Consider the following 19,890-nt stretch of genomic DNA (forward strand, 5'->3'; position numbering starts at 1 on the left):
AGGAATGGTAAATGACTTATCAGAACAAAAGGAAGACAAATCAAAGTGCCTGCAAAGGCTGTACTTACTGTCTAGAAATTATCTGACAGATGAGGAACCCCAGAGAGGCTCAGTCATTGGCTACACAAGGAACCACAATGCGGGGGAAGGGCAGAGCCAAGTGGTTTGTTTGAAAGTCCTTCTAAGGAGCTTTTTCGGCGTCTGGTCTGTGCTTTTGCCCCAACACTCAGACAGAATTCCTCCCTTAGCTCTTCTGGGAAAATCAAGGAGGAACAGCTCTGGTTTCAGAGTTACTAGGCACTATGGACTAGGAATCTGGTGATTGCTCTGCTCCTTTAGTCCCACCGTGAGTTGCTGATACCTCTTTTTGGTGCCTTTTATCCTGTCTCATATTATAGCTAGTGAATGGATCTCTTGCCGCCAGGTAGATGATGAGTTTCTTAAAGTGAAGGACAGTGTTTTATCAATCTCCACCTCTACAACATCTACAGGTACCTCGCAGAATAGTCTGCATGTGGTCATGATCACTACTTAATCAAACTATATTTCTGTTAGAAATATGAAATTTTAATGTAGTTCTTTGGCCTTTCAAAATAAGCACCAAAACAATGTGATTATGGTGGGAAAGTCTCTCTTTACCTTCTCTCTTTTCTCCTGAAATCACAGTGTTCTGTTTTGTTTTGTTTGTTAGCAATCTTTGATGAGATTGAGTTACTTGCGCTACTTGATGGCATGCATGATTAAAAACTGGCATATCATAAACCACAAAGCTGTAGTAATCAAAACAGTATGGTACTGGAACAAAAATAAACACCTAGATCAGTGGAACAGCAAGGAAAGCACAGAAATAAACCTGCAATTACATGGTCAATTAATCTTTGAAAAAGGAGGCAAGAATATCCAATGGAAAAAGCCAGTCCCTTCAAGAAATGGTGTTGGGAAAATTGTACAACTACATGCAGAAGAATGTAACTGGGTGACCACTTTCTTACACCATGCACAAAAACAAACTCAAAATGGATTAAGGACCTAAAGGTGAGACCTAAAACCATGGAAATGACAACATAGAAGACAACATAGGCAGTAATTTCTCTGACATCAGCCATAGCAATGTTTTTCTAGATATGTCTCCTGCGGCAATGGAAACAAAAGCAAAAATAAACTGTTGGGACTACATCAAAATAAGTTTCTGCACAGCAAAAGAATCAACAAAACTAAAAGACAACCATTGGAATGGGGAAGATACTTGCAAGTGATATCTGATAAAGGGTTCATATCCAAAATATATAAAGAACTTATAAAACTCAACACCCCCAAAACAAATAACCCAATTAAAAAATGAGCATAAGACATGAACAGACATTTCTCCAAAGAAGACATACAGATGGCCAGAAGGCACATGAAAAGATGGCTCATCATCACTAATCATCAGGGAAGTGCAAATCAAAACCACAATGCAGTGTCATCTCACACCTGTCAGAATGGCTGAAATCAAAAACACAAAAAACAAGTGTTGGCGAGGATGTGGAGAAAAGGAACCCTTTTGAAGTTTTGGTGGGAATACAAACTGGTATAACCACTGTGGAAGACAGTATGGTGGTTCCACAAAAAATTAAAAATAGAACTGCCCTATAATCAATCCAGCAGTCCCACAACTGGGTATTTACCCCAAAAATATGAAAACACTGATTTGCAAAGATCTATGTACCCCTATGTTTATTGCAACCATATTTATAATAGCCAAATCATGGAAGCAACCCAAGTGTCCATCAGTGGATGAATAGACAAAGAAGATGTAGCACATATATATACAATGGACTGTTACTGAGCCACAAAAACGAATGAGATCGTAACATTTGCAACAACATGGATGGATATAGAGTATAATGCTAAGCGAAGTCAGTCAAAGGAAGACAAATACCATATGATTTCACTCACGTGTAATTTAAGAAACAAAACAAATGAACAACAGAGACAAACCAAAAAAACAGATTTTAACTATAGAGAACAAGCAGATGATTACCAGAGGGGAAGTGGGTGGGAGGATGGATGAAATAGGTCAAGGGGATTAAGAGTACACTTATGATAAGCATTGAGTAATATATAGAATTGTTGAATCACTATATTATATGCCTGAAAATAATATGACACTGTATGTTAACTATACTGGAATTAAAATTGAAAGAAACTGGCATAACACAGCAGTAGAAATTTATTTCAATATATGAAATATTTTCAACCCATGGAATTTTTATAAAATGAAATTTTAAACTACAGAATCACATAACATCACTGCTTACTGTCTCCTTTCCCAATAATCCCCCTGTTATTTGAATCACTCAATTAAATTTGCCACATATATACATATATGTGTGTGTGCATATTCTAAAATTATTATTTTATATATATTAATATATTAGTGTTATCAAATCAGGTTTTTTTTCTGGTTTCTCTCTCTAGATTGGTAGGTAGTTTGGCATCTCCTAAGCCCCCAGTAGAGACTTCTCTGCTCAACATAGAGTATTTTTAAATCCACTTACCTCCATAGGTATTGATCTTATTTATAAGAAGTAACATTCCTGAGCTTATAGATTGAATATAAGATGGCAGATAACTGGATCTCATGTATAATGTCATATTCTTCATTCCTCTAAAAATAGGAGCTTATGACATTTTATGCCACTGTTAGTAGTACCCCATTTAGAACAAATCCCTTACTTTGTTTCTTTGGAAATCATAGATACCTTGGGAGTTTTCTCATTTTAAAAATATCTACAAAATGAATGGAATAAAACATTTTTTCTGTTTTATCTTTTTTAACAAAGGTTTCGATGGATATAAAGTCAAACCAATAAACCTCGCCTCAGAGGACCTCAAATGATTGCAGAGTATTAATTTTAGTGAACGTAATTTACCTTTTTCAGATTTAAAATGTCGTTTCTTCCAAATACTTGTTGAATAGTCTCACTCTTTAACTTCTGATAGCACTCTCATTGAATATTGTCATTACTCATGATGTAAAACCATTTTTATTATGACTTTTAGCTTCATAAACCTTTGTTTTTTGTTTTCTATTCAGATTAGGGTTTTGTTTGTTAGTTTTAGCCAAGATATAAAATATGAAATACATAATTATAAGATTTATTTAAATGCCAATTATTATTTTTTTCTGAAATATTCTTTGAATGTGTCCTTTTGATTTTTTAAGATTTTATTTACTTATCTGACAGAGAGAGACACAAAGTGAGAGATGAAACACAAACAGGGGGAGAGGAAAAGGAAGAAGCAGGCTTCCTGCCAAGCAGGGAGCCCAGTGCAGGGCTTGATCCCACGACCCCGGGATCATGACCTGAGCCAAAGGCAGATGCTTAACGACTGAGCCAGCCAGGTGCCCCAGAATGTGTCCTTCTTAAAAAGAATTGATAACCAAAAGTTTTAAAAATAGAAAAATGAATTTTATAATTACATATCTGATTATTATAGACGAAGTTTCATGACCTTCATGATAATATAATGGGTATACTTCACCACAGAAAGTAATTTGGCAAAAATTATCCTTTGAAAAGCAAGGTTTTTATTTTTGTCCAAGGATTTGAATGATATTTAATGATTAAGTAAGTAATTTCTAATTGTTGAAGAGTGACATACTAATCCTTCATATTTTTCACCAACAATGATGTAGAGTATAATTGTCTTAATAGATAAATTCAGAATTGCTGTGGTTTCATGTCATTGTAATTTGAGTAACATATTAAAGATTATATAATAGGAAAAGATAAAAGAGATCGATAAGCCATTTTTAGTACTCTTTCAGAACCTTTCCACTTAGTTTCCATTTGGTATTGGATTACCTGTCTTAGAATCAACTGATTTTATTGCCTTTAAATAAGATGCATAATTTAGGGCCCTAAATTTATTGCATCAAAGTCTTGGTGAGGGTGGGGCCCAATAAGCTGAATTTAACAAGTTAAGGGATTATTATGCATAATACAGTTTTTAAAACACTGCCTTCAATTTTTTTTATCAACTGAATCTATATATGAGTTGGTGTTTAATCAAAGCCTAATGGTAATTTGAAATTTGTTTTTCTTCACTGTGATTTAGAGCCAGTATGTAGTTGATACTGGCACTATTTCTGCTGCTTAATCCATTTTTCTAATAAAGGGCAACCAGCAACTAATGCCAAACCAGAAACATTGGCAAAGACTGGACATTTGGCTCTGAGGAATGAGATGACTACCATCCTTCTCTTCTTTGCTCACATGGCCCTAGGACCATGTGGAAATGCCCAGGAGCCACTATCTGAGGCTATATACTGTCAGTGACTTCCTAAATCTTTACTGCTAGAGCTCAGCTTTTGGAATATTTAACACCTTTCATAGTTTGGCGCCATCGTGCCTAGAATCTAATCTTCCCACTACTCTCCAACTTTCCCCCATACTGTGTTCATTCCTGCCTTTGCACACGTTCTCCTTCCCACTGAACACGTTGTCATTCATTATCCCCAAACCACTGGTACTGGCGTGTTAATAAGACTCATTCAGTTCTCAAGGAATTTTAATTTGATAAGTAAATTTAATATTTAATATAAATTTCATATTTATATAAATATAAATTTAATATTTATTTATTTAATAAATAAAATTGAAATTTAATGATTTTATATCTGGCTCAAGAATGGTACTAGACACATAATCACTGATTAGATTGAAAACTCTGTGAAGGCAAGAGCTGGGCACATTCCTTAAAGAGCATAAAGAATGTGCACAGTTCCTACATGGAACATTGTGACCACCAGGACTCATTCTGTACAGAGCTTATTAGGGTATCATGTAAACAGAAGTACTTAATAAATATTATTACTAGTATTAATAGCGATAATGTTTGTTCTGGCCCTGTTGTGGAATCTGTGTTCCCTTTAGTCTATGCATTTTTCACAGGGCACAACCAGATTAGAGAGGAGGTGGAATGACCATCTGTTCTAGATCTAGTCTTGAATATGGAATTTTGCCCGGGGGTGAAATCAAGCACTTTGAGCATGTGGGCTGGGTGTATGTGGCGGAGCTGAGACTTTAAATCCTCCTAGTAACTGAATAAAACACACAAGGGAAATTCCTAGAAGTATTTGCTTAGTTTGATTGAGCCCTGATACAGGCTTGTTAATGTGCTTATATGTGTGAGTCATATGCCAGATTCTAGCTTCTCAATGGTTTTTGTTAGCTCTGAAATAAATACCAGCCAAAGAACAACATTTAGCTGGAAGCTTAAATCATTTAATTACCAATATGTGCTTGCTTTGGAAAGATTTAGTAAGATGTTTTGGGCGTATAAATTTCTTGCTTCTTTAATGAGAACATTTGTGGAGCACTATAGTTTTATGTTTATATGTACAGTTTGTTAATACTTAGGCACTGATCTACTCTCTTAATTAGGATTTTTTCTGTTCTCTTTTCCCAACTTTAATGAGATAGAATTGACATATCACACTGTATAATTTAAGGTGTACAGTGTGATGATGTGGTATATGTATATATCGTGACATGTTTACCACAATAAAGTTAGTTAACACAACCATCACACCTCACATAATTACCATTTTGTTGTTGTTGTTGTTGTTATGGAAAAGAAATTTAATATCTACTCTTATAGCAACTTTCAACTATACAATACAGTTTTGTTAACTGTAATCACTATGCTGTACATTACACCCTGGAATTTATTTTTCTTATAACTGGCGGTCTGTACCCTTTGACCAGTGTCTCCTTCCTCCACCCCTCAGCCCCTGGAAACCACTGTTCTACTCTTCTGCTTCTATGAATTCAGCTTTTTTAGATTCCGCAGGTAAGAAGCATCGTATGGTATTTGTATTTCTCTGTCTGACTTATTTCACTCAGTGTAGTGCTCTCAAGGTCCATTCATGTTGTCACAAATGGCAAGATTTTCTCCTTTTTATGGCTCTGTAGTATTCCTTTGCATATGCATATGCAATAGAGTATTATAGATGGAAGAAAACATAATATATATATATGAAATATATGAATGAAAGAAATTATATATGTGATATTATACACACACACACACACACACACACACATATGCATATATAATGTTCTCTTTCATCTATTCATTCATCCATCAATGGACCTTGAGCCCTGAGGTTGTTTTCATGTCTTGGCTGTTGTGAAGAATGCTGCAGTGAATATGAGAAGGCAGATATTTCTTTCAGATCCTGTTTTCATTTTCTTTGGCTATATTCCCAGAAGTGAACTTGCTACATCATATGGTAGTTCTACTTCTAATTTTTTAAGGACCTCTATACTTTTTTCCATAATGGCTGTACCGATTTACATTCCCACCAAGCGTGCGCAGGATTCCCTTTTGGTTCCATCCTTGCCAACATTTGTTATCTCTTACCTATTTGGTAATAGCCATTCTAACAGGTTTGAAGTGATATCTCATTGTGATTTTGGTTTGCATTTTCCTAATGGTTGTTGGGACTGAGTGCCTTTTTATGTATTTGTTGGCCATTTGTATGCATTCTTTGGCAAAATGCTTATTCTGATCCTTTGTTCATTTTAAATTGGATTGTTTGGATTTTTGCTATTTAGTTGTATAAAGTTTAAAATTGGGAAGATTGCTTTGACTATTCAGTCTTTTGTAGTTCCATATAAATTTTAAGATTTTTTTTTAATTTGTGAAAAATGTGAAAAAATGCTATTGGAATTTTGATAAGGATGGCATTAAATCTAAAGATGGCTTTGGGTAGTATGCCCATTTTAACAATATTAATATTATAATTAATAACAATATTAATTCTTCATATCCGTGAGTATGGGTTATCTTTCCATTTATTCACATTTTCTTCAGTTTCTTTCATGAATGTCTGATAGTTTTCTGTGTATAGATCTTTCACTTTCTAGGTTAAATTTATTACTTAGATTTTATTGTTTGGGGCTGCTATTGGAGATGGGATTATTTTCTTTATTTTTTAATCAATGTTTTGTTGTTAGTGTATAGAAACACAACTAATTTTTAAATGTTGATTTTGTATCCTACAACGAACTGAATTTGTTGGTTAGTTTTGATGATGTTTTGGTGGAGTCTTTAGGATTTTCTATATATAATATCATGTCATGGGCAAATCAAGACTGTTTTACTTCTTCCTTTCTGATTTGGATGTCTTTTATTTCTTTTTGTTCCTTAATTGGTTGAGCTAAGACTTCCAGTACTGTGTTGAATAGGAGTGGTGACAGTGGCATCCTTGTCTTGTTACCAATCTTAGAGAGAAAGCTTTCAGCCTTCCATTGTTGAGTATGATTTTAGCTATGGGCTTGTCATATAGGACCTTTATTATGTTGAGGTATGTTCCTTCTATACCCACTTTGTTGAGAGTTTTTATCATGACAGGATGTTGAATTTTGTTAAATGCTTCTTCTGCATCTACTGGGATGATTGTATGATTTTTATCCTTCATTGATTTAATGTAGTATGTCACATTTATTGATCTGCATATGTTGACCCATCCTTGCATCCCAAGGATAGATCCCACCTGATCATGTGGTATGATCTTTTTAAAGTACTGTGAAAACCTGTGCAGGAGAAATGCAGTGGTTAAATCTTCAGGGAGGCAAGAGGGCTATCCTGGTCATTGGTTTCTTCAGCAGCAAAAACTGATGAGGTCCTCTGCAGGATAGGCCACTGTGAACCGAGGTTGCGCCTGTTTGCATGGCTGACTCTGGTACCCCTAGCTCTTCTTCCTTGTTCCAGGCCATCTCCGAACATCTCAGTTGAGCCAGTCTCTGGATGAGATGAAATTGTAGCAGGTTCTTCATGCAGTGCATCAAAAGTCTGGGGAAGCTGGTTGCTCACCTTACTGTTTGTTCTCCAGGGAGGGGAAGGAACTGTTGAAACTGGGAGTTCCCTCTCTGTGGTGAGCCACACCAGCCTGGGTGATAGGCTGATACAAGCAACGTGAAGCTGTTCTTTTCTTTTATGTTTGTTTATTTTCAGGTTTTTGTCCCACTGTGTTTTGGGACTTTAAAAGGAAGGCATATGCCCTCTCCTTCTCCTTTCCTTGATATTACTGGCAAAAATTTAGTTATGGTGGTGAGCCATCTTAGACTATTGAGACAAAAGCAATATCGACTTAGGAATAAGGCACAGATGCCTCTTTCATTGCTACTATTAATATTTGTTCTACAAATTCTTATAAATGCAAATACACAAGAAAAATTTATAATTATGGGATATATACAACTAAAATGTGATTGTCAGTCACATGCTTTTAGACATAGAAAATCCAAGAGAATCAACTCATGAACTACTAGAACTAACCAGATAATTCAGCAATAAGCTCTAAACAAGGTCAACAAACAAAATAAAGTAGACTTTACAAGTAACAATATATTTTAGAATGCTATTTTAAAATTTCTGTTTACAATAATAAAACATGACTCTTAAATACCCAGAAATAAATCTTTCAAGAAATGCAAGAAACCTGTAAAGCAGACTAAAAAACACTAAAAGCCATAAAACAGAACTAAGTAAATGAAAATAAGTATTGTTTTCTGAATGGGAAGAATCCATACTGTATATATGAGAATTTATTCCAAAGTTAATCTGAATGACAGTGCAGCCCTAGATACTGACAAATTGATTCCAAAAGAATAGCTGAAAAGTAGGAATAAAAATGACTGGTGAAAAAGAATGAACAGAGAGAGGAAGATTTCCCCTAACAAACACCAAAACATGCTATAAGGTTATGGTAAATAAAACATCATGATTACTGTAGAAATAGATGAATAGAGCAATAGACAGGATAGAATTCCATCATTTCACATTCCCATCAATAGTGCGCAAAGGTTCCAATTTTTCCACGTTCTTGCCAACACTTGTTATTTTCTGTATTTTTGATAGTAGCCGCCCTAATATTTGTGAGGTAACATCTTAATGTATGAATTTTTTAAATTTTTTATTCAATTTATTTAATCTAGGCAAGGAAAAACAGTTCACACATTTTTCCCCTCCTGCCCATCCCCTCTCCCCCACCTCATGAATCTACCAGTCTGTTCTCTGTATCTATGAGCTTGGTTTGGTTTTGCTTAGTTTCCACACATGAGATCATACGATATTTGTCTTTTTCTCTCTGACTTCTTTCATTTAGCATAATGCTCTCAAGGTCCATCCATGTTGTCACAAATGGCAAGATTTCACTTTTTTAAATAGCTGAATAGTATTCTATTGTGTATATATACACCAAAATTTCTTTGTCTACTCATCTATCGACAGACATGTAGATTGTTTCCATATCTCAGCTATTCTAAATAATGCTGAACTGAATGTAGGGGCACATAGATCTTTTCAAAATAGTGCTTTTGTTTTCTTTGGATATATATCCAGAAGTGGGATTGTTGGATTATGTGGTAGTTCTATTTTTAATCTTCTGAGAAACCTCCATTCTGTTGTCCATAGTGGTTGTACCAATTTAAACTCACACCAGCAGTACACAGGGGTACCTTTTTCTTCATATCCTCACCAACCCTTATTTCTTGTCTTTTTGATAGTGGATATTCTATTGGCTATGAGGTGGTATCTCATTTTGATTTTGATTTATATTTCCCTGATGATTAATGATGTCGAGCACATTTTCATGTACCTATTGGACATCTGCATATCTTCTTTGGAAAAAGGCCTATTCAGATCCTCTGCCTAATTTTTAATCAGATTGTTTTGTGTTAAGTTGTATGAGTTCTTTGTGTATTTTGAATATTAGCCCTTATCAGATATGATTTCCAAATATTTTCTCCCATTCAAGAGGTTGCCTTTTCATTTTGTTTATGGTTTCCTTTGCTGTGCAGAAGTTTGTTAGTTTGAGGTAGTCCCACTTAAACACTTTTGGTATCAGAATTTTTAAAAAAATCATCAAAACCTACGTTAAGGAGCATATTGCCTATGTTTTCTCTTTAAATTGTTACGGTTTCAGGTCTTAGCTTCAAGTCTTTAATCCACTTTCAGTTAATTTTTGTGTATGGTGTTAGATAGTGGTTGGGTTTCATTCTTCTGCATACGGCTGTCCAATTTTCCCAACACCATTTATTGAAGAGACTATTGTTTCTCCAGTTTTATTCTTATCTCTCTCATCATAAATTAATTGACTGGGTATTTTGGGGTTTATTTCTGGGATCTACATTCCATTCCATTGAACTGTGTGTCTGTTTTATGCCAATACCATATTGCTTTGATTACTGTAATTTTGTAATATAATTTGGAATCGGGGAACATGATACTTCCACCTTTGTTCTTTTTTCTCAAGATTTGCTTTGACTATTTGGAATCTTTTGCAGTTCAATGCAAATTTTAGGATTGTTCTATTTCTGTGAAAAATGTTATTGAAAGTTTGATTGGGATTGCACTGAATCTATAGATTGGCTAGTGTGGACATTTTAACAATATTAATTCTTCCAGTCCATTACCATGAAATATCTATCCATCTATTTGTATCTTCTTCAATTTATTTCATTACTGTCTTACAGTTTTCAATGTATAAGTCTTTCACTTTATTCATTAAATATATTCCTAGGTATTTTATTCTCTTTGATATACTTATAAATGGGATTTTTTCATAATTTTTCTTATACTTCATTATTAGTGTAAACAACAGTGACTGATTTTTGTGTATTGATTTTGTATCCTACAACTTTACTGAATTTGTTGATTAGTTCTAACAGTTTTTTTGATAGAATGGTTAGGATTTTCTATATATAATATCATGTCATCTACAAATAGTGACAGTTTTACTTTTCCTTTCCAATCCAGATGGCTTCCTCCCCCTAATTTCTCTGGCTGGACTTCCAATACTATGTTGAATAAAAATAGCAAGAGTGGGCATTTTTATCTTGTTCCTGAGAGAAGCTGTGGGCTTCTCATATATAGCCTTTATAATTTCAAGGTACATTCCTTCTATATCTGCTTTGTTGATAGTTTTTATCATAAACAGATGTTGAATTTTGTTAAATGCTTTTTCTGCATCTGTTTAGATGATCATATGGTTTTTATCCTTTCTTTTGTTAATGTGGTATATCACATTAACAATTTGTGAATGTTGGGCCATCCTTGCATATATGGAAATAAATCCCACTTTACCATGGTATGTGATCCTTTTCATGTATTGTTGAATTCAGGTTGCTGATACTTTGTTGAGGATTTTTGCTTGTATGCTCATCAGGAATATTGGCCTGTAATGTGTGTGTATATGTGCTGGAGGTGATATCCTTTTGTGGTTTTGGTATCAGGGTAATACTGGCCTTATAAAATATGTTTGAAAGAATTTGACCCTCTTCTACTTTTTGAAAGAGTTTTAAAAGAATTAATATTAATTCTTAGTGGAATGTTTGGTGGAATTCACCAGTGAAGCCATTTGGTTTTGGACTTTTGTTTGTTGGAAGGTTTTGATCACTGATTCAGTCACCTTGCTAGTAGTCAGTCTGTTTAGATTTTCCATTTTGATTCAGTTCTGGTAGGTTGTATCGTTCTAGGAATTTATTCATTTCTTCTGGGTTGTCTTAACTTGTTGGCATATAATTGTTCATAGTCTTTTATGATCATTTCTATTTCTCTGGTATCAGTTGTAGCATCTCTTTCATTTCTGGTTTATTTTCATTCTTTCTTTTTTTCCTGATGAGTCTAGCTAAAGGTTTGTCAATTCTGTTTATCTTTTCAAAGAACCAGCTCTTATTTCATTGATCTTTTTTATTGTCTTTTTAGTCTCCATTTATGTCTTCTCTAGTCTTTGTTATTTCCTTCTTTATAATTTCTTTGGACTTCATTTGTTTTTTGCTTTCTAATTCCTTGAGGTACAAAGTTAGGTTCTTTATTTGACACTTTTCTTATTTCTTGAGGTAGGCATTTATCACTATGAACGTTTATTTTTATTTTAGTTTTAGTTTTAGTTTTTTAGAGAGCACACACAAGGTGGGGAGCAGGAACAGAGGGAGAGAGAATCTCAAGCAGGCAGTGCAGTGTGGAGCCTGATGCAGGGCTCAATCTCCTGACCCTAAGATCATGAATTGGTCTGAAATCAAGAGTCAGAACCTTAACCAACTGAGCCACCCAGGTGACCCTGAACTTTCCTTTTAGAACTATATTTGCTGCATTCCCTAAATTTTGGTATTACATTTCCATTTTCATTTGTCTCAAGGTATTTTTTTTTATTTCTCTTTTGATTTCTTCTTTGGCCCATTGGTTATTCAGTAGCATGTTGTTTAAACTTCACATATTTTTGAATTTTCCAGTTTTCTTCATGGAATTAATTTCTAGTTTCATATCATTGTGGTCAGAAAAGATGTTTGATATGATTTCAGTTCTCTTAAATTTATTAAGTTTTGTTTTGTGGTCTGGCATGATGTATCTTGGAAAATGTTCCATGTGCACTTGAGAAGAATGTGTATTCTGTTGCTTTTTGGATGGAATGTTTTGCAAATATTTGTTAAATACATTTGGTAGTATGTCATTTAAGGCTAATGTTTCCTTATTGATTTTCAATATGGATGACCTATCCATTGATATAAGTGGTGTTAAAGTCCCCTACTTTTATTATGTTACTGTCTATTTCTTCCTTTAGGTCTATTAATATTTGTCTTATATATTTAGATGTTCCGAGGTTGGGTGCCTAAATATTTACAAATTATGTCCTCTTGTTAGATTAACCTTTATCATTATGTAACACACTTCTTCATCTTTTACTGCAGTCTTTGTTTAAAGTCTGTTTTATCTGATGTAAATGTAGCTACTCCAGCTCTCTTTTGGTTTCCATTTGCATAGAATATCTTTTTCCGTGTCTTCATTTTCCATCTTCTTACATCTAAAGTGTGTCTCTTGTAAGGAGGAGATATGATGAGGGTGGTTTTTTCCATTCAGTCAAACTAGTCTTTTGATTGTAGAATTTAGTCTACTTATATTTAAAGTAATTATTGATAGATATGTGGTTATTGCTATTTTGTTAATTGTTTTCTAGCTGGTTTTGTAGTTCGTCTCTTGCTTTCTTTCTTTGTGGTTTCATGATTTTCTTCATATATAAGGCATACTTACACTCTTTTCTCTTTATCTTTTGTGTATTTACTATAGCTGTTTTTTCTTGTGCTTACGTGAGTCTTGCATATAAGAGTTTATATCTATAACAGTCTGTTTTTTTTTGTTTTTTTTTTATTTTTATTTATTGGACAGACGGAGATCACAAGTAGGCAGAGAGGCAGGCAGAGAGAGAGGAAGGGAAGCAGGCTCCCTGCTGAGCAGAGAGCCCGATTTTGGGGCTCGATCTCAGGACCCTGAGATCATGACCTGAGCCGAAGGCAGAGGCTTTAACCTACTGAGCCACCCAGGTGCCCCAACAGTCTGTTTTATTTTGATAACAACTTACGTTTGATCCCATTATAAAGTGCAACATTTTTATTCTCAGTCCATGTTTTGTTTTTGATGCCACATTTTACATCTTTTTATCTTTGTATCCCTTAACTAGTTTTTGTAATAATAGCTATTTTTGCTACTTTTGTTTTATAACATTCATACTAGCTTTGTAAGTAACTAATCTTTGTAAGTAACTAATCTGTGGTTTTGATTTGCATTTCTCAGGTGAGACATGATTCTTTATGTAGATAATCCTAAAGATTTATAAAACAGCTAGTAATATTAACAAGGGAGTTTAACCATTTCATACAATATAAGGTCAAAGTACAAAAATCAAATGATTTTTATGTATTAGCAATAAACAGAAAATGAAATAGAAAATTTTCAACTTACAATAGTATTAAACAAATTCTTTAAATAAATTCAATGCCAAATGTTGAAATGAATGTGGAGAATGGAGAATTTTCATCTACTGTTGGTAGTGCAAGATTTGGTGGAAAGCTCTAAAAGTTCTAATAAATAAAACATTCACCTACCATATGACTCAGCAATTCTACTTCTACGTATTTACCCAAGGGAAATGAAAACATATGTGTACAAACATACAAATATGTACAGCAAAATTTATATCAATTTTATTCATAATAGTCGAGAACTGGAAATATTAGGGGAAAATGCATTTTGGAAAATTCTCTCTTGATTTTAGAGGGGTAAAATCATCATTACCCCACCTCTGTCCCTTGGAATCATGCAGCAGACAAGAAGGAGAAACAAAAATTCAGCTCCTTTTGACAGTCAATGTAGATCAGAACTAAAACTCTATATTTCAAAATACATGGAAGAACTGAAAAACAGGTAAGATTGGTGAAAGCATGCAAAAGGACACAGAAATAAGACACCATGTAAAGAAGTCTTAGGTCCTCCAGACCTCTGAAAGATCAAGACCTCTTAGAAGATGGAAGGTCACATGAGGTACAAACCTAATATCCACTATTTGCAGCAGTGGAACAGGTCTGCAGTAGTTTGTGATAGCCATCCTAGAACTGGTTTGCTTCCATAAGGAAATAGGGCTTAATGAAAAATAACAGAGACAAGGAATATCTGAAGGAGCCCGCTTGTCTCATAGCAGCCAAGAAAAGAGATTCCTTACATTGTGAAACAAAACAAAAGGCAAACAAATCATAACAAAAATAACCTGGAAAATGGAATTCATCAAAAAAAATTAAAGTAGTATGTAAAATTTCACTAGCCTGGAACATACCACAGGACTTTCTTCTGTGTAACTTTCTATAAACAGATGATCTAGGAAAAAATCTTCTCCTTCAAAAATGAGTCCAGAGAAATGAACCAACACAGTATCTATGCAAATGTACTAGAATAAGAATGGAGAAAGACAGAAAAAGTAAGTGGCAGGAAAATAAGTCTCACCACAGATAAGTTGCCACAGAGCAGCTGAAAATTTTGAGTATAAATTTGAAGTATTAGTGAAATACTTTCTTCTAAAAAGCCCATGTTTAAGGTGGAATTAAATGTAAGAATTTGGGAAAAAGATGCTGAGCTATAGGAGCAGATGGAAGCAAGGTAGCAGGCAAAGCAGGGAAGTAAAAGAAAAGAAATTATCTCATGAAATACATATATTGCTGGTCTCATATAAATGTGTATGTGTCAACAATTACAGTTTGGGTGTGGAAGGAATTGCCTAGGAAGGGGCATCAGAGAAAATCCTAGAGTATGAAGACTTTGTGTATCTTGAGCAGGGTGATGGCTCTATACATTGTCAAAGCTCATTAAACTAAACCCTTAAAATGTGTGCACTATTTCATTTATAATTTTGCCTCAGTTAAAAAATAAAGCATATTAGGGGGAAAAGGATTTATGAAGCAAGTGACAGAGATTCAACATATGTATAATTGGAGTCTTCAAGGAAAGAAGCAAATAATGGAACAGAACAGATATTGAACCTATAATTCAACAATAATTTCCCTCCAACAAATAAATAAGCTGGCAAGAGCAATAAGCTAGAAAGAGAAAACTTAAAAATGATCCTAAGAAACACAAATAAAGAGTTAATGGGAAGGGAACACCATGGTCTTCAATTAGTGAGACTCAGCATGCTAAAAGGTTACCCTGACACAGATGAAATTTAACATGATTGAAATAAAATTACTGGTAAGATTTGTTTTTTAGGGAGAGGGAAACTAGACAATGTTCACGTGGAGGTTCATATGGAAACCAAACAAGCAAAAATTACCAAGAAGAACCTGAAAAAGAAGGGCAGTAAGAGGGAACTAGCCCTGCCAGATGTTAACATTTATTATAAAGCCTTACTAGTTTAAATAAGTTATAAAGCTTCATTAATAAAAGACAGATGGGACAAAAGAGAAAGTCCAGACACTGACCTAAACACATATGAGACCAATGGGAGAAAGGTGAACTTTAATTTTTTTTTAAAGATTTATTTTATTTAAGAGAGACAGAGAGAGTGGGGCCAGGAGGGGCAGAGAGAGAGGGAGAGAGAGTCTTTTTTTTTTTTTTTTTTAAGAATTTATTTATTTATTTGACAGACAGAGATCATAAGTAGGCAGAGAGGCAGGCAAAGAGAGACGAGGAAGCAGGCTTCCTGCCAAGCAGAGCCCGATGTGGAACTTGATCCCAGGACCCTGAGATCATGACCTGAGCCGAAGGCAGACACTTAACCCACTGAGACAGCCAGGTGCCCCAGGGAGAGAGAGTCTTAAGCAGACTGTGTGCTGAGTCTGGAGCCCCATGCAGGGCTTGATCTCACAATGAAAATGTATGACCTGAGCTGAAGCCAAGAGTCAGACACTTAACTGACTGAACAAGCACCCTAGTTGAACTTTTTAATAAACGGTTGTAGGATGACTGATTATGTGTAATAATTTCTAAATGATGACAAATGGGTAAAAAACATAAAAATGAAAAATAAAATCTTAAAAGTAACAGAAAAAAATTATGGTGAGAAAATGCATTTATATATATTTATCTCTTTGTGGAGAATGCTTTTTGAAGTATCACACAAAATTCAAAAGTGAGAAAGAACGGAAAATCATCATTGGATATTAAAAACATAAGAAATATTTTTTTCGGGATGCCTCAGTTGGTTAAGCGTCTGCCTTCCGCTGAGGTCGTGCTCCCAGAGTCCTGGGATTGATTTTTTTCAGGTTCCTTGCTCGGCAGGGAAACTGCTTCTTGCTCTGCCTGCCATTCCCCCTGCTTGTGTGCTCTGTCTCTGACAAATAAATAATAAATGCAATCTTTTAAAAAAAATTTTTTTCCTTGGCATTAAACACTAATTACTCTGGAAAGAAATACAAAGTATGAAAAAATTTGGATAGGTACAGTAGACAAATGTAATATCCAAATATGTAAACAACTCCTATAAATCGCTAAGAAAAACAGAAAAAAATGACCAAAGAAATGTAATTATCTCTTAAGGCTGATGTTCAACCTTTTTTTAAAAATCAGAGATATGAAATTTAAAAATACAGTGGGAAAACAAACTAGTGAAATCTAGACTGGTGTTTTGCTGATGGTGTGGAGATACAGGTTCTTTCATATGTTCTTTGTGGAGGTGTATCTTGGGACTATCTTAGAGGGGGAAAAGATTAAATAACAGCTTTCAAAATTAGAGTTAGACAAATCCTTTCGTCCAGCAATTTCACTTCTAGAGATATATCCTAGAGATGCAAAATGTCTACTTGAGTACTGTTATTTATTGCAACATTGCTTGAGCTGGCAAAAGACCAAAAAATAACCCAAACATTTAGCTAACCTGTTCTCTGATCACAAAGCCAGGCATCAAGGTCCAGAGCTCTGTCCACCCAGAGTAAGGGATGGCCTTTCCTTATGCATGTGTTGGCATGATAGGGACCAGCACTGATTCATGTCTTAAAGGCTTTTGTGAAGCAGTCCTGTGTTTTTAATTTTTTTAATCTTTATTGTTGTCTTGCCCACACATAATTTAATTACACATTTACCCAACTTGTCTTTATCAAGTCCTTGCAAAGTCCTTTCTGGGGGGGCAAAAAAAAGTCCTTTCTGATCCAGTCTTGATAAAATAGAAACAACTCTCTTTCTGCAGCCGTTTTTCATCAGGTTATGTAATAAGTAAATTAATCATGTAATTAACCTATTAAAATGAATATACACACATTTAAGAATAAACAGGAATGACACTTGGCATCAGCTCAGTGGGCTGGAGTGGTTGTGCTCTGGCATGATGGAAAGTAGCCTGCCTGCTTCAAGCATTCACCAAGCAGGGGATCAGTTGGTAAATCTGAAAGAGGGATTGGAGGGTTTGGTTAATCCAGCAAGTTAGCTAAGTACGCATTTAAGAGAACTTTTATTACATACAGACCATAAGTAAAGAGCAATCTACTATATTCCAAAATAAATAAAATCCAAGTAATCCTAATAAGCCATGATTTGCTGGTATCTTCGCATTTTTGTATTGTGACTGCTTTGTCTTCATTTATGACTTCCATATGAGCCCACATTCTTTCCAATGTGTTGCAGGCTTTGGTCAAAGAGTTACAAAGTGATGTCCATGAGATAAGGCAACAAATTAGAGAGTTTCAAAAAATGAGAAAAAATAGGGATGCTCACAAAACCTCAACCCATAAAGCCCAGACCTTGGCAGCTTCGATCCTGAACATTTCACGGTCGGATCTAGAGGAAATAATGGATACAGAAGATGAAATGGTAACATCATTTAAATATTTTTAACACATCAAATTTAAACACTTTTATTTGTTTTATAATTCTTAGAGTTTCATCTTCAAGATAATATTAATGAAGGTCAGCATAGTAACATGCCTGTGAAAGTTAAATTGTGGCTATTGACCAACTCAGAAAACATTTAGAGAAAATTCACTGTATTATACAGAAATAAGCCAGTACATAAAACCTTTAGAACAGCATGTTGGTTATTCAGATCAGTTATTCAAGTCATTTCCTGTCTCTTCTATTTTTTAAATTTAGTTAATCATACATCTTGTAAGCTAGTATTTTTAATTAAGCCAATTTGAATGGATTTGAAGACTTTTCCTCCTGTACAAGCAAAAGTAGTAAATATACTGGCTTTCCTAGCTAAATTCAAAATTATTGCTGATCAAGTTAAAGAAAAAAATATATTTATGGATTTAAGTTGGGTGAAGTACTCCTGTCTGAGTGAATTTATGTGCATGTCGATATGGGTCTTCAGCGACAGTTCTGTTCTCCTGGGGAGGCCACTGCGTTTTACAAATTGGCATGACCTCTTAGATAGCAGAACCTTATCCTGTGCAGTCGTCTGTGAAACCTGAAGGCGATACTCACTCCTTTTCTCCTAATAAGTCTCTGGACTTTGACACATGAATATTAGATTTGGTAGGTTGGAGACAATAAAGAGATGATGGCACTATGAATAAGTAAAATGATAGACTTAAATGTTTGTATGAGAACATCCTCCAGCCCCCCATCAGCTGCTCAAAAGACTTCTAAAGAAAATAATGAAAACAGAAAAACTTCTGGAGTAGAGCAGATCTACGATTTGCCAAGGTTTTAAAACTGCCAAGAGTTCTTAGAAAAGAGGTCAAAGGAATCCTGCAGAGATGATTTTCATCCCGTGGGTGAATAGGATAGTGAACTCTCCGTTTCCTATTTTTGGCACCCCAGCCAATGCCTGTGACTTTCTACACTTTGAATTCATTTTGTGAATTCTGAATTCTGAAGTACAAGTACATTATCAAATATAGTATCAGATATAAGACACACAGGAAACGATTATATCTCTGGCAAGGATGTTAACTATATCTTGCTATAGACATTAAATTAAAATGTCGTGATTGATAGAGTCCTAACAAAAAATTAAGATTGAGTCCTCACTGTTCCCTAAGAGTTTTAAAACAAATAGATGACCCAAATCCCTCATGTGTGTATGTGTGTGTTTGTGTACACATGTGTGGGCACAAATACAGATACGTATTCTGAAAGACAGGCTCATCAACTTCGTGTGGTCTCAAAAGATGCCTTCTCTGGGCTTCCAGATTAGCAGAAAGCACTCTCTGAGTAGAAAAACGTTGTCCATTTGGGGTATATGAATTAGAAGATCTCTCTTCATAGTCCGAAAGAGTAGCTGGCACATTTCTGTGAAGAAAGGGCACCCCAGCCTCTGGGCAGATACATTCTAGAGTTGGAACATACAGCACGGTGAAATGCATACTGCACAGCCTTCAGTGGGCATCCTCCTGGAAGACAAAGGACTCCAGTAGAAATCACAGTGTTCTGAGAAGGATCTGTGCACCTTGATACATTTACTAAATTTAATTGTAGATCAGAGCTTAATAAGATCCCTGCGTCTTTTCAGAGGTCTAGAGAGTTGACTTGTCCAAGCAGAGCCCAAACCACCTTAAATTCTTTAAACCACATTGAACTCTAGTAAATTAGTATAAAAACTGTGATAACCTATGCAAAGTGCCTCCCCAGATA

General features: G+C 34.9%; 1 protein-coding gene across 5 annotated transcripts in view; it reads left to right on the forward strand.

Moving 5' to 3' along the window:
• CNTLN (centlein) overlaps positions 1–19,890 on the forward strand; it is a 276,063-nt gene that overhangs the window by 243,019 nt on the left and 13,154 nt on the right. For all 5 annotated transcript variants that reach the window (XM_080819727.1, XM_080819729.1, XM_080819731.1 and 2 more), the window contains one exon: positions 17,938–18,123. In XM_080819727.1, the coding sequence (XP_080675853.1) occupies positions 17,938–18,123 (186 nt within the window). The remainder of the gene's footprint in view (positions 1–17,937; positions 18,124–19,890) is intronic.

This window comes from Martes martes (genome assembly GCF_963455335.1).
Source record: "Martes martes genome assembly, chromosome: 12".
In the NCBI taxonomy this organism is placed as follows: domain Eukaryota; kingdom Metazoa; phylum Chordata; class Mammalia; order Carnivora; family Mustelidae; genus Martes; species Martes martes.